This window comes from Stegostoma tigrinum, chromosome 36, assembly GCF_030684315.1.
Source record: "Stegostoma tigrinum isolate sSteTig4 chromosome 36, sSteTig4.hap1, whole genome shotgun sequence".
Classification (NCBI taxonomy): Eukaryota; Metazoa; Chordata; class Chondrichthyes; order Orectolobiformes; family Stegostomatidae; genus Stegostoma; species Stegostoma tigrinum.
Window position 1 is genome coordinate 22,414,650 of NC_081389.1, and position 15,660 is coordinate 22,430,309.

Sequence of the window (15,660 nt, forward strand, 5' to 3'; positions counted from 1 at the left end):
GGAACTGCAGATGCTGGAGAATCCAAGATAATGAAATGTGAGGCTGGATGAACACAGCAGGCCCAGCAGCATCTCAGGATCACAAAAGCTGACGTTTCGGGCCTAGACCCTTCATCAGATGGGGATGAAGGGTCTAGGCCTGAAACGTCAGCTTTTGTGCTCCTGAGATGCTGCTGGGCCTGCTGTGTTCATCCAGCCTCACATTTCATTAACTGTTATATGCAGTTCATTTATAAAAAGACAAGAATCACTGATATGGAGAAAACCCAAAGAGATAACATGCTCATACTCACCTTCCCTCCACCCTGAGCTACCACAATTCCACGATCCTCTGGAGTCTCTACCAGAGCTAGGAACACACTGAAATACAGAAAGGTTTGAAGTCCTTAGCTTTACACAGTATCCACTGTGTTATAGGGCTGTTAAGTAAAGCAGTAACAAGACTTTGAGGGAAGTGGTGGTTATAGAGAACTATTGATCCAGACAAGAAAGAATCCAACCATTGCCCCTTGATTTTCATGGCACTGCCATCACTCAATCTCCACTATTAACATCCTGGGGTTACCACTGACCAGAAACTGAATTGGACTAGCTATGTAAACACTATGGCTACAAGGGCAGATCAGAGGCTAGGAACCCTGCGACAAGAACTCGCTGCATGACTCCCCAAAATCTGTCCACCGTCTACTCAACAACAACAGCTTGACACCATCCAAATCAGAGCAGCCAATCTGATTCACATTCACAAACATCCACTCCCTCTACTACTGACATTTGGTAGCAGCAGTATGTACCATCTAGATGATGTACTGCAGAAATCCACCAAGGATCCTTAGACTACACCCTCGAAACCCATAATCATTACCAAAAAGGAGGACAAGGGCACCACGTGCACAGGAACACTACCACCTTCAAATAATTCACTATCCCGACTTGGATAGCCATCATATTGTACCTTTGGTGTCATTGGGTGGTAGTCCTGGAATTCCCTCCCAAATGACTTTGCGGGTTTACCTACCCCAAATGGACAGCTAAAGCTCAAAAAGCTAAAGCTCACCACTAACTTTTGAAGGGCAACTAGAAACAGGCAATAAATTCTGGCCCAGCCAGTGATACCTGCAGTCCACAAATCAGAAAAAAAAACTTTTACTTGGTTACAGTGACTTAAAGGGTCCAAACCTCTGAAGCTTTAGACACCAGCCCACCTTTCAACAATTGCTTGGAGTTTAGTAAAGTTGAGACAGACCGAATAGCAGTAACAACTGTTCCCACAGTAGTACTCTCAGCAACAATTTCACTAACCACAAAAACAGGGCATCTCTTCAGTACTGCACCAGATAATAAATACATTTACAGACTGAGTTATAGGCAGGTTCAGTGGCAGTAAAATTAAAATTCCTGCATATTTTTAAAACACACAGATTAGATTAAATCCTCCGATCAAGTCTATTACCTCTCGAAACAATCTACTAAGAAACCTCAATAATTAGTGTCTGTTTGCTAGTCACTGAATGCACCATCTGCCCCCAACATAAATATATCTTAGGAAATGTTAATGCTTACAGACAAGTGTTTGCACCACTGCTAGACTTTGGTTAACATATGTTTGTTCCACCAGGGTTACCCTTCCAACAGCCACTAACTTACAAAGTTAGTGTCAATTCTGAGCAATAAACCAGACTGATGTATAAAGCCAGTAAACAACGGCACAGTTTTATGAGAATCTTCCTATCCAACAACAGTTCAATTTACACCACACACATACCGTGCAATCATCTCTTTGCAGGAATCTGTCAGGGCTGGACTATCCTTCTTTGTCATACACACTAGTGCCGACACCACTCCTGCCTTCAGCAGTTTTCCAATCCGTTTCTGCACATACTTGGGTTTATCCTGCAGTTCAGAAAATGCCAGTTTAGCACCAAATCATTTTTCAGTTTTCTTAGCAAACCATATTTTAAAAATACACAATGATTAGATCAATTCACTGTCAGAGGCATAAGCTGTGGTCTTCACAAAAAGAATTGAGGAATAGGCTAGAAAAAATGTCTTCAGCTTGAGGCATGGGTACAATATGAAGCTCTCTGCTGGAAATCACTGACATGGACTGAAGTCAAGAAGCACTTCATCACAATGAATGCCACTTGGAATTTTCTCCTTGGTATGAAGAGACATGGAATAAAAGTGGTAGATAGAATTTAGAAGCAAATTGCAAAACCAGGCTAGGAGGCTAAATGGCATCCACTTGGTAGTACAATTTTAATTTTATAAAAGGACTTATACAATTGTTTGAGAAATTGTACAGCCAGTCAGCAGATTGCAAAAACTGGAATTTTAAAGGATTTTGGGACGAGGACTAAACTGAATGATATGGACAGAAAAACCAGCAATGCTGATTTGATAGATTAGATTCCCTACAGTGTGGAAACAGGCCCTTCGGCCCAACAAGTCCACACCGCCCCTTGAAACTTCCCACCCAGACTCAGACCCATCCCCCAATAGCCCACACACTCCTGAACACTACGGGCAATTTAGCATGGCCAACCCACCTAGCCTGCACATCTTTGGACTGTGGGAGGAAACTGGAGCACCCAGAGGAAACCCACGCAGACACGGGGAGAATGTGCAAACTCCACACAGACAGTTGCCCAAAGTGCAGGTTAGGTGGATTGGCCATGGGTAATTGCCCGTAGTGTTCAGGGAGGTGTAGATTAGGTGGTTTATAGGGGGATGGGTCTAGGTGGAATGCTCTGAGGTTCGGCGTGGACTTGTTGGGCTGAAGGGCCTGTTTCCACACTGTAGGGATTATATGATTCTATGATGGCTTTCCCTCCACCATCCTGACAGACACAATCCTCACAAGAGTCAGGGGATTAAGAACTAAAGTACTGGTGGTTATTTTCTCACCTTGCTCCGGCCAACAATAAGGTTCATTAAAATTTCCCTGCAAATTCAGCGGAGAGTAGGGAAATAAATTCTAGGTTTGTTTGACTTACAGGCAAAGCAAGAGTTGCATGTGCAATTTTCTGTAAACATAACTATCACCTGTACTGTACCTTGGGATGTTCCTCTGGCACGTGCTGTTTGGCATATTTGGCCAGTTCCAGAAGCTGAGGATCAGGAGTCTCCTTATCATAGCTGTTCGTGCAGTTTACAAGGGTGGAAGCAACTGCAAAGAGAGCAGTTTTATCTTCTGTCTGGGGAGGAGCAAAAGCAAGAGATTGTTGTACACAAAGCAGCAAGAATGGAAGAGCAGTAGATACTGATCATCTCAATACTAATGATTTTATCACAAACAACTCAGATCGATCATTAGCAGAGATTTGTATCAACCAAGTATCCACTCCCAGCTGAGAGTCCAGTATCTGAACCAGATGTTTTCATTTGAGTTGAGACATCCTGTTTGATTGTGGAGATTATCAGAGCTGACCTCAATCCTGTCCCAATTTCATATACATACTTACAATCACACAGACACTAATGGCAATCAGAGGGGACCCACCATAATTCTCAGGGCTGAAAGGATCAAATGGTATGGGGTGAAAGTGGGAACAGGGTACTCCAGGATAATCAACCAAAATCATATTGATTAGTGGAGCAGGTTCAAAGGCTGAATGGCCCATTCTTTTCCTGTTTTCTATGTTTCTACGAAATGCTGGTCACCATTCTTATGCCCAATCCCAAGGGACTAAGAGACTAATAGCAATCTTTATTAATGCTCTGGTTAATAATTCAGCACAGAATAGGGATCAAACAGGACAACGCAGTCACTGGCAGACTTGCAATCTATCTCGGTATAATTGCACAGAAAGGCAAGTATGTGAAGGCTCATTGAAAGATGCTGGGGTCTGCTCCATCAAGTCAAAGGACATCTAGTGACTGGCCAGTGAACAGGCAAGATCAGCAAACATGCAAGATTCATGCTCTTCCCCTCTATTGCTCACTTTTCTTGCTGTTTACCTTTGCCAGTTCAAACATAGCTTGCATTGCAGATTGGTCATCCACAAACTCCTCCTTAACATCAGCATCGAAGGTCAGATAGGCCAGTCCCTCCACTGCCCAACGACGAGTGCTGCGCTGATTTGAGTTGTTACATAACCACCTAGCAAGAGAATGGAACAGCAAAGTGATCAGAAATCACCCCCGCACACTGTCTATCACTTTACACCATCTCCTCAATTAGTTCAGTCCACTGAGCGCACTGACTGCACTAGCAATTAATACAGGAACACTTTTAGTCCATGTCTTTCCTTGGAATGTTTTCATATTCCTCCTGTTTGGGAACCAGTACATTTTATTTTATTCATTCATGGGATGAAGGCTTCACTGAATCAGCCAACATTTATTGCCTATTCTTAATTGCCCAGAGTGCAGTTTTTAGAGTCAATCACATTGCCGTGGGTCTGGAGTCACATGTAGGCCAAACCAGGTAAGGATGGTAGTTTAAACAACAAAGAACTGTGGATGCTATAAATCAGGAACAAAGATAAAGTCGCTGGAAAAGCTCAGCAGGTCTGGCAGCACCGGTGAAGGAAAAAAACAGTTAACATTTCGGGTCCAGTGATGCTTCCTCAGAAGGATGGTAGTTTCCTTCCCTCAACAGCATTAGTGAACAAGATGGGTTTTTCCGACAATTGGCAATGGATTCATGATCATCAGTAGATTCCCTATGCCAGATTATTACTGAACTTAAATTCTACCTTCTGCTGTGGCAGGATTCGAACCCAGGTACCCAAAACATTACCTGCAGCTCTAGATTAATAGTTCAGCAGTAATACCACTAGGCCATCACCTCCCCATTTAATAGCTGTAATATGCAAACTAAACTAGATAGATAAATGGAATAGCGTGGGGCTCTTTAATCTAGAAACACAAAGGGTGAGGGGTGACCTGACACAGAACTTGAATTATTAAGAAAAACCTAAAAGAATTACCATGCTGTAAATCAGGAGCAAAAACAGAATTTATTGGAAAAGCTCAGCAGGTCTGACAGCATCTGTGAAGAAAAGTCAGAGTTTACGTTTTGGATCTGGTGAGCCTTCCTCAGTCCTGACTTTTCTTCACAGATGCTGCCAGACCTACTGAGCTTTTCCAGCAACCCCTATTTGTGTTCTTAAATTATTCAGCATTCCAATAGTGTAGCCGTGGAAAAGGTGCCTCTACTCGTTGGGAAGACGTGAGCACGGGACAAAAATCCATCCGGAATTTCAGGAAAACACCTGTACCCACAGTCTGTTGAGAAATTTGAACTTGCTCCTACAAAGAGTAGCTGATGTGAACAGTATAGATGCATATAAGAGAAACAGTGGACAAACATGTGAGAAAGGAATGGAAGGATCTACTGATAGGGTGAGATGAATGAGGGTTGGAGGATGCTCTGGCATGCACCAGCTGGGTCCAAATGCAGCTATTCTGTCCTGTAGCTGTGTGTAGTAATGTGTAACCTTTCCAAAATCAAAATGTTAGGGCTCCTGTAGTACAGCAGTAGCATCCCTTCCATTTTTGAGCCAGGAGGCCCAGGTTCAAGTCCCACCTGGTCCTGAGGTGGGTAATAACATCACTGAACAGGCTGATCAGAAAATATGTGAAATCAAACTACGGTGAGGATGTAACCCAATGAAACAAACGCACAACTACAAAAAAGCATCAAAGGATCGTGGCTATTCATACATGTGGACGAGTAGTTCCACAAATTCAATTCCTGATGGTTATGCAAGTATAATACAAAATTCCCTTCATTAGAAAGCGCACTAAGAAGAATAACACTGCAGATGGTATAGGACTCATAAAAACACTACACTGTTGTAGAGATACTTTTCTGAAGAACACTGTTCACAGAGCAGAGGGAGCATTTAAAGTAGGAAGTTCTATTCCAAGCATTCCCATTTCTCAATAAGCATGAATAATATTTAATAGGAAATCAGACCAAGTGATTAATTGTGATTTTTTTTTCACAGCATCAAAACCCAGCTCACCTGCGACATTGCTTTGCTAGTTTGCAAGTCGAACCTTCAGCAAACTGCTTCATGCTGTAGTCTGTTCCACCAGCAGATCCTACCTTGCACAGACCCTGAAGCAGGAAACAGATTAAGGTATGGGATTACAAGACATTGGCTTGACCTACAAAACTGAAAATTATACAGTTTATGAAGAGGTGGAGTTAGAACAAAACGTTCTGTGTAAGAAAACACAATAAAATTTATAACATAATAAAATGTGAGGCTGGATGAACACAGCAGGCCAAGCAGCATCTCAGGAGCACAAAAGCTGACGTTTCAGGCCTAGACCCTTCATCAGAGAGGGGGATGGGGGGAGGGAACTGGAATAAATAGGGAGAGAGGGGGAGGCGGACCGAAGATGGAGAGTAAAGAAGATAGGTGGAGAGAGTGTAGGTGGGGAGGTAGGGAGGGGATAGGTCAGTCCAGGGAAGACGGGCAGGTCAAGGAGGTGGGATGAGGTTAGTAGGTAGCTGGGGGTGCGGCTTGGGGTGGGAGGAAGGGATGGGTGAGAGGAAGAACCGGTTAGGGAGGCAGAGACAGGTTGGACTGGTTTTGGGATGCAGTGGGTGGGGGGAAGAGCTGGGCTGGTTGTGTGGTGCAGTGGGGGGAGGGGGTGAACTGGGCTGGTTTAGGGATGCAGTAGGGGAAGGGGAGATTTTGAAACTGGTGAAGTCCACATTGATACCATTAGGCTGCAGGGTTCCCAGGCGGAATATGAGTTGCTGTTCCTGCAACCTTCGGGTGGCATCATTGTGGCAGTGCAGGAGGCCCATGATGGACATGTCATCAAGAGAATGGGAGGGGGAGTGGAAATGGTTTGCGACTGGGAGGTGCAGTTGTTTGTTGCGAACTGAGCAGAGGTGTTCTGCAAAGCGGTCCCCAAGCCTCCGCTTGGTTTCCCCAATGTAGAGGAAGCCGCACCGGGTACAGTGGATGCAGTATACCACATTGGCAGATGTGCAGGTGAACCTCTGCTTAATGTGGAATGTCATCTTGGGGCCTGGGATGGGGGTGAGGGAGGAGGTGTGGGGACAAGTGTAGCATTTCCTGCGGTTGCAGGGGAAGGTGCCGGGTGTGGTGGGGTTGGAGGGCAGTGTGGAGCGAACAAGGGAGTCACGGAGAGAGTGGTCTCTCCGGAAAGCAGACAGGGGAGGGGATGGAAAAATGTCTTGGGTGGTGGGGTCGGATTGTAAATGGCGAAATATCCTCCGACACTTCCGCCATTTACAATCCGACCCCACCACCCAAGACATTTTTCCATCCCCACCCCTGTCTGCTTTCCGGAGAGACCACTCTCTCCGTGACTCCCTTGTTCGCTCCACACTGCCCTCCAACCCCACAACACCCGGCACCTTCCCCTGCAACCGCAGGAAATGCTACACTTGTCCCCACACCTCCTCCCTCACCCCCATCCCAGGCCCCAAGATGACATTCCACATTAAGCAGAGGTTCACCTGCACATCTGCCAATGTGGTATACTGCATCCACTGTACCCGGTGCGGCTTCCTCTACATTGGGGAAACCAAGCGGAGGCTTGGGGACCACTTTGCAGAACACCTCTGCTCAGTTCGCAACAAACAACTGCACCTCCCAGTCGCAAACCATTTCCACTCCCCCTCCCATTCTCTTGATGACATGTCCATCATGGGCCTCCTGCACTGCCACAATGATGCCACCCGAAGGTTGCAGGAACAGCAACTCATATTCCGCCTGGGAACCCTGCAGCCATATGGTATCAATGTGGACTTCACCAGTTTCAAAATCTCCCCTTCCCCTACTGCATCCCTAAACCAGCCCAGTTCACCCCCTCCCCCCACTACACCACACAACCAGCCCAACTCTTCCCCCCCACCCACTGCATCCCAAAACCAGTCCAACCTGTCTCTGCCTCCCTAACCGGTTCTTCCTCTCACCCATCCCTTCCTCCCACCCCAAGCCGCACCCCCATCTACCTACTAACCTCATCCCACCTCCTTGACCTGCCCGTCTTCCCTGGACTGACCTATCCCCTCCCTACCTCCCCACCTACACTCTCTCCACCTATCTTCTTTACTCTCCATCTTCGGTCCGCCTCCCCCTCTCTCCCTATTTATTCCAGTTCCCTCCCCCCATCCCCCTCTCTGATGAAGGGTCTAGGCCCGAAACGTCAGCTTTTGTGCTCCTGAGATGCTGCTTGGCCTGCTGTGTTCATCCAGCCTCACATTTTATTATCTTGGAATCTCCAGCATCTGCAGTTCCCATTATCTCTGATAAAATTTATAACAGTTCCTTTAATAATCAGATGGCTTGAAACAAAAATAAAGGAAAATCCAAATGTGTTTAACAAGTATATCGGGGCAAAAGGATAACCATGGAAAGAGTAGCGGTCTTTGGGATAAAAGTGGCAGTGTGTGTGTCAAACTGGAAGATGTAGGTGAAGTTTTGAATGAGCACTTGGCATTTGTATTCAATCTAAAAACAACACAGATACAGAAATCTTTTAGGGACAACTGTGACAAACTTGGACAAATTAGCATTACAGGAGTAATAATAATAGTGATTTCAGGGGCTTAAAATTGCATAATTCCCCAGGCCAGATGAGATAATATCCCAGGCTACTAGGGAAAGCCAGGGAGGAAAGTGGAGATCCCAATCCTTAATTTCCAATTTCTCTGTGGATACAGGAGAGGCCACAGGGAACCATAAGACATAGGAGTGGAAGTAAGGCCATTTGGCCCATCAAGTCCATTCCACCATTTAAATCATGGCTGATGGGCATTTCAACACCACTTCCCTGCACTCTCCCTGTAGCCCTTGATTCCTTCTGAGATCAAGAATTTGTCGATCTCCGCCTTGAAGGCATCCAACGTCCCGGCCTCCACTGCACTCCGTGGCAATGAATTCCACAAGCCCACCACTCTCTGGCTGAAGAAATGTCGTCTCATTTCAGTTTTAAATTTACCCCCTCTAATTTTGAGGCTGTGCCCACGGGTCCTAGTCTCCCCGCCTAACGGAAACAACTTCCTAGCGTCCACCCCTTCTAAACCATACATTATCTTGTAAGTTTCTATTAGATCCTCCCTCAACCTTCTAAACTCTAATGAGTACAATCCCAGGATTCTTAGCCGTTCATCATACGTTAAACCTACCATTCCAGGGATCATCCGTGTGAATCTCCGCTGGACACGCTCCAGGGCTAGTATGTCCTTCCTGAGGTGTAGGGCCCAAAATTGGACAGCTAATGTGGTGCCATTATTCAAGGATGGCAGGGCTAAACAAGGGAGTTGTGGGCCAGTGAGTCTAACATCAATGGTGGGGAAATTACTGGGAAAAAATGCCATGGACAGAATTAATCTGCACTTGCAAAGACGAGGATTAATCAAGAATGGCTTTCTCAAGGCAAGATCATGTCTAACAAGCAACTGAATTTTTGAGGTGATGGCTAGGTGTATAGGTGAGGGCGCTATAGTTGACGTAATCTGTGGACTTCAGGAAAGCTTTTGACAAGGTCTTGCATGGGACACTGTCAAGAAGGTAAAAATCCATGGGATGGGGCTGGAGCAAAATGCCAAATTGGATACAGAATTGGCTCAGTGGCAGGCGGCAGAAAGTGATGGTCAAAGGTTGCTTCTGTGACTGGAAGCCTGTATCCAGTAACTTTCCACAGGGTTCAATGCTGTCCCTTGCCAATTGTAATGCACATTCATGATCCAGACATAGGTATGATCAGTAAGTTCACAGGTCATACAAAAATTGTTGGCATGCTAAAAAGCAAGAGTAGGGTGGCACATGGCTCAGTGGATAGCACTGCTGCCTCGTAGCGCCAGGGACCTAGGTTCGATTCTACTCTCAGGTGACTGTCTGTGTGGAGTTTGCACATTCACCCCGTATCTACGTGGGTTTCCTCTGGGTGCTCCGGTTTCCTCCCGTGGTCCAAAGATGCGCAGGCTAGGTGTATTGGCCTTGCTAAATTGCCTATAGCGTTCAGGGATGTTAGATTAGGTGGATTAAAGGGGAAATGGGTCTTGGTGAGATGGCTGAGGGTCAGTGTGGACTTATTGTGCCAAAGGGCCTGTTTCCACACTGTAGGGATTGATTAGATTACAGGATGATATAGACAGGGCGTTTAGAATGGGCAGAACAGTGACAGATGGAATTTAATTCTGAAATGTATGAGGTGATGCATTTTGGAAGGATTATTGCCTTAACAAGGCAAAAGGAGTGCATACTGAATGGTAGGACCCTGGGAATTACTGAGGATTCGAAGCAACTTGGTGTGTTTATCTACAGATCTTTGAAGGCAACAGGACAAGTCGACTGGGTGGTTCATCGGGCATTTGAGATACTTACCTTCACAAGTGGAGGCACTGAGTACAAAGGTACAGAGGCTAAGATACAGTAGTTTAGGACATTAGTTTGACCACATTTGGAATACTGCGTGCAGTTCTGGTCACCACATTTGAAGAAAAATGAGATTCCACTGGAGAGGGAGCAGAGGAGATTCACCAGGATATTGCATCAGCTAGTGCTTCAGCTACAAAGAGAGTCTAGGTAAGTTAGGGTAATTTTCTTTGGAGCAGAGAAAGGTGAGGGGTGACTGGGCGAAGAAACCGGATTGTGGTGTACATAATTATGCGGGGCACAGATTGGGTAAAGGACCTTTTCCCCTTAGTGGAGGGATTAATAACCGGCGGGGGGTTCATCATTAATTTCAGATAGGGCAGTAGGTTTAGAGGGGATTTATGGTAATTTTTTTCATGCAGAGGTTCATGGGCATCTGGAACTCACTGCTTGAAGTGGCAGTAGAGGCAAGAACCATTGCAACATTTCAGACATTTTTACATACATACTTGAAAGGCTACAGCATACAGGGTACAAGCGAATGCTGGGCAACATGGTGAGTGCTTGATGACCAGTGCAGACTGAACAACAGGCTGAACAGCCTCTTTCCTCGCTGCAATACCTGATGATTATGACTCAAAGGAGACATTGCCTTAATGCCCCTCAACTTTTTAAATAAATATTATTTCCAACCTCTCTAACCATTTCTGATGATACTGACTCAGTGGAGTAAAACGTACAAAAGATATTATAGACTGCATCTGGTATCCAACAAGTATCACCAGTGGGGGCTTTAACAATTCCTAATTCAAGGCACTGAGACACCTTTCATACCAAATTGGCAAAGATCAGCCAACTCAGCAGAGACTCATAGGACTGGTAAATCACTATTGCCTGTAGGAAGCAGGGCAGTGTGATATGAAGGTAAAAATATATTTTTAATCTCGATTCCTCCAGCTCCAGGGAGTGGAAATGAAATGAGAGGAGATGCTTGACTGCCCATAAAAATTCTGTAAAGTTGGTAAATCACTATCTTCAACTTTTACCCAGTGAAACAGTTGTGACCTACCACCAGAGCTCTAATTTTGATTTGATCACTTTCATTCTTCTTGTAGATGTCCTTCAGAAGCGTCACCCCGTTTGCAGTAATGAATGAAGCCCGCTTCGATTTGCCTGCAGCATGAATAAGAGCTTCCACAGCCACCAGCTGGTCAATCTCCCGCTCAGAGCTGCACAATGCTATCATGCACTCCAAGATCCCACTCATCTCCAGCACTCGGTTGCCAACGTCCGAGGGGCCCTGTAGTAGGGTGGACACAGTCTGGATGGCCTGCAGCTTTCCATCCATCCCTGAAGACTCAAAGTGGTCCCTGTGCAGAACAAATTTCAGCTGGAGTTCTTTTTCAGAATTTATATTATTCCTTCATCCCTGCTTTAATCCAAATCAATGGAAACATATAAGGAGATATTACAGGAAACCAAAAACTAGATTTAAAAGATAGGTTCAAAGGAAATGCTAAAGGTGGTAGAAACAGAGAGGTGAAAGTTGCCTAGCAAGGGGACTCCAGAGCACTGGGTGTAGATAGCAGAAAGCACAGCCACCAATTGTGAAGTGATTAAACTTGGGGATGCTCAAGAAAACAGTGTCAGAGAAGTGGACGGAGCTTGGAGGGTTGTAGGGCTGGTAAGGTTACAGAGATAGGGAGGGGTGAGGTCACAGAGGGATTCAAGCACTGAGGTGAGTGTTCAACTGCGACGCCAGAACCCTAGCCTCAGATACATTTCTCTTTCAGATGTCAACAATTGCATAACGAAACAATGGCTGATTCTACCCTGTGCAGGCCCAAAAAGCACAACTGTTGTACACATATCACCATTTCAACTAAGGTCAGATAACTTAGCACAGATCAGGTATGATAACCTGAACATTCTTTGTTATTCATACACCAGCTCCCTACCTGACATAGTCCTCACAGAGTTTGTTAAAGGCCTCTCGCTCGGCGTCACATTTGAGGTCATCGTAAAGTTTGGTCAGCAATACGGACACACTCATCCGACCGCTGTCCGTTATCGAGAGGCTGTTGGGAATTTCTGAAACCGTGCCAGCCACTTCTAAAATCTTCTTCATTCCTGATCGGTGCGGAGAGAAGACAGTTATATATGGTGCTAGGATGAGATAAACAGGGATGGGAGGAGTCCTGTCAACAAAAGACTTGTCGGCCTGAATGACTGGCTTCTACGCCGAAAACTCCACATCGCTATGTTCTCGAGTGAGACAGCAGCTGTTGTGAACACAAAGCTCACTGGAATACCCCTATCCACAAAATCATCTCCAGCCACTTTGCTCTCATCTATCTAAGAAGGAATTCCAAACATAGAAATATGTGCACATTGCATCAATATTACAGAGAATGAATAATTTACATCCAGAATCTCTCAGAAAGAGAAGTGCAGATTGTGAAGTTGTAAGCAGTTACAGAACTTTTCACAGTGCTCACCACTCTACCGATTTGGATGAGTATTAGAAATGAGTCATCAGACTAGGCCAGCTCCTCTACAAAGATTAGATGATGCCTCACGGTCAACTCTGTAAATTCAACTTCACCACAGCCAGATACAGAGAACACAGAGTTATTTCTGAATGCCACCCTACACCACAACAGAACCATACTTTTGTTTTATTTTTGCCGTAGGACAGAAGTTTCCACAACCTGCCAGTGGGATCAGATAAGCAGACCCTCAAAGCCCAGGTAGCCGAGTTCTGTTCTAATTAATGGTCACTGACTAGAAATGTTACCAGTTTCTCTCTCCATATATGCTGCTAGACCTGAGGAGTATTTCCTGTTTTTATTTAAATTTTTTTGCACTCATTTCATACACTCTGCTTTGATTTATTTGAATCTTGTGAAGATTAGGTTAGATTAGATTCCCTACAGTGTGGCCCTTTGGCCCAGCAAGTCCACACCGCTCTTTGAAGCATCCCACCCAGACCTATCCCCATCCCCATATAACCCACATACCTCTGAACACTACAGGCAATTTAGCATGGCCACTCCACCTAGCCTGCACATCTTTGGGCTGTGGGAGGAAACCGTAGCACCCGGAGGAAACCCATGCAGACCCAGGGAGAATGTGCAAACTCCGCACAGACAGTCACCCGAGGCTGGAATTGAACCTGGCGCTCCGAGGCTGCAATGCTAACCACTGAGCCACCGTGCGGCCCAGTTGCATGTTTCTGCAAAGCTCCTAACATTGTTACTGTATAACTATATACTAAACCGTAACAATGTCAGTAAGTGTCTGTAGCTCAGCCAATCCACAAATTAGCAGCAGCATCTGTTTAATCTTTATTTCTCATCAGCCTCATGAACAGCTGTTCTGTTTCTGAATGAGTAATTTAAAGACTGAAACAAACATTTTGAGAGTTTGAAGGCCCAGGAGTTCAAATACAATCTTGCCAACTGAAAAAATTAAAATCGTCAGTTAACTAAATAAATTTAGAGTAATAAGCCAGTATCAGCGATCGTGACAATGTAACTCGTGGATTGTCATAAAAACCTATTCAGTTCACCAATGTTCTGTTTGAAAACAATCTAGTTGTCTGAGCGAGGGCACTTTCAGTCACTTTTAGCATGACCTGCATTTCACACTCTAACTGATAGGGCAACTAGCCTGGTCATATTCTATGCCTGAAAGAAGTTTAGCAAAATTTTCAGTTTACCAGGGTTGATGCTGGATCCTGAACTAGCCAAACAAAACATTCAGTTCTCGTGGGGGACATAGCGTGGGCAACAAGTGATGGCCCTGCCAGGCAAGTCCACAATCAATGAATGAATATGAAGAAGGAAAAGCAGTTTCTGTCTAACACATCCAATACCAAGCAGGCGCTGGCTCCTTCAGCTTTATACCTTACCCTGGTCAATTACCCAAATGGTCATGGCGTTGTTGGGATCGCGTAAGGATTTCCGTGGAACGTGCTTAATCAGGAGGTTTATGGAATTGTCTCGGCCATGGGTAGACACCTGTGGTTGAACCAACATTTCCAACAACTGATGAATCATCATCTTCAACTCCTTTAAGGGTTCTGGAGATCAATTAATAATTGAACATGAGGCCTAATTAATGCTTCATAATCTGAGAGAACTTAAAGAAATGTTCAAACTTTTACACCCAATCAAATTGCCAAAACTCTACATGGTATCACCAGTCCAAAACATTTTTGTGGGCTGCCTTTCTAAAAGGCAATGCCAGTTATCTGAACAAAAACAGTACTTTAACTGCAGGAAAGAGGATAGTAACATTGAAACTGCTATCGTAAAGAATGGGAAATCATTTCCACAGAGAGATACTCACTCACCGAGAACCACTGCCTCCTCTTTTCCTCGAATGTCACTTTTTATTCCCCCTTTCAATGAATCAAACATGTTTTGCAGGACATTGCAAGCTGCCAGGGAAACCTGCTCCTGGTCACTGCCCATCATGCGACAGAACCTGTCCATTCCTATTGTGTGCAAAATCGCTGTCACCTGCAAACAAGGATCACAGCTAAACAAAGGCTTTTAGGTAAATACAAAGGCACTATATAATACAAGCTTTTACCACACCGAAATAAATAGATCCAGCTTAAACTGGATATACTTCTGATGACAGACCAGTGTCAATTGCCACAGAACATTACATTTGGCACTGAATAAAAATTCGCAATGGGAGCAAAGACAAATGCATAATTAAACTAAACATGTTTCACAATGCTCCCATGTCCTACCTGCAGATTCTACTTTCCATGATTAAATTTTGTTTGAAACAAACCTATGAAAGACCTTGGGACATCTGACTACTCAAAGGCCCCATGGAGATGGTGGTATAATGGTGACTGGATTAGCAATCCAGAGGCCCAGACTAAATGGTCTACAGGCATGAGTTCAAATCCCAATGTGGCACTTGAGGAATTTATATTCAATTAATAAAATCTGCTTTGAAAGCTAGTCTCAGTAAAGGTGACCACGAAAACAAACATTTACAATAAAAAATCTATTTAGTTTGCCGATGTTTGTGAAGGAAGGAATTCTGCCATCCTGCCGACTTTATCTGGCCCACATGAGACTCCACAGTCACTGACATGTGGTTGATTCTCAACTGCCCTCTGTAATGGCTGACCAAACCACTCAGTTCAAGGGCAATTAGGAACAAGAAAAGAAAAAAAAACAGAAGAACTGTGGACTTTACAAATCAGAAACAAAAACAGAAGTTTCTGGAAAATCTCAGCAGGTCTGGCAGCTTCTGTAAGAAAAATCAAAGTTAACATTTCCGGTCTTGTGATCCTTCCTCAGAACTCAAAAAA

The 15,660-nt window shown here is 44.7% G+C and overlaps 1 protein-coding gene across 1 annotated transcript in view; it reads right to left on the reverse strand.

Moving 5' to 3' along the window:
• Positions 1-15,660, reverse strand: part of LOC125446705 (protein unc-45 homolog A-like) — a 30,946-nt gene that overhangs the window by 9,145 nt on the left and 6,141 nt on the right. The window contains exons 7-15 of the mRNA XM_048520428.2: positions 14,677-14,845; positions 14,233-14,403; positions 12,278-12,449; positions 11,389-11,689; positions 5,976-6,070; positions 3,961-4,102; positions 3,057-3,197; positions 1,766-1,893; positions 294-360 (exon numbers count right to left, since the gene is read on the reverse strand). Coding sequence (XP_048376385.1) covers positions 294-360; positions 1,766-1,893; positions 3,057-3,197; positions 3,961-4,102; positions 5,976-6,070; positions 11,389-11,689; positions 12,278-12,449; positions 14,233-14,403; positions 14,677-14,845 — 1,386 coding nt within the window. The remainder of the gene's footprint in view (positions 1-293; positions 361-1,765; positions 1,894-3,056; positions 3,198-3,960; positions 4,103-5,975; positions 6,071-11,388; positions 11,690-12,277; positions 12,450-14,232; positions 14,404-14,676; positions 14,846-15,660) is intronic.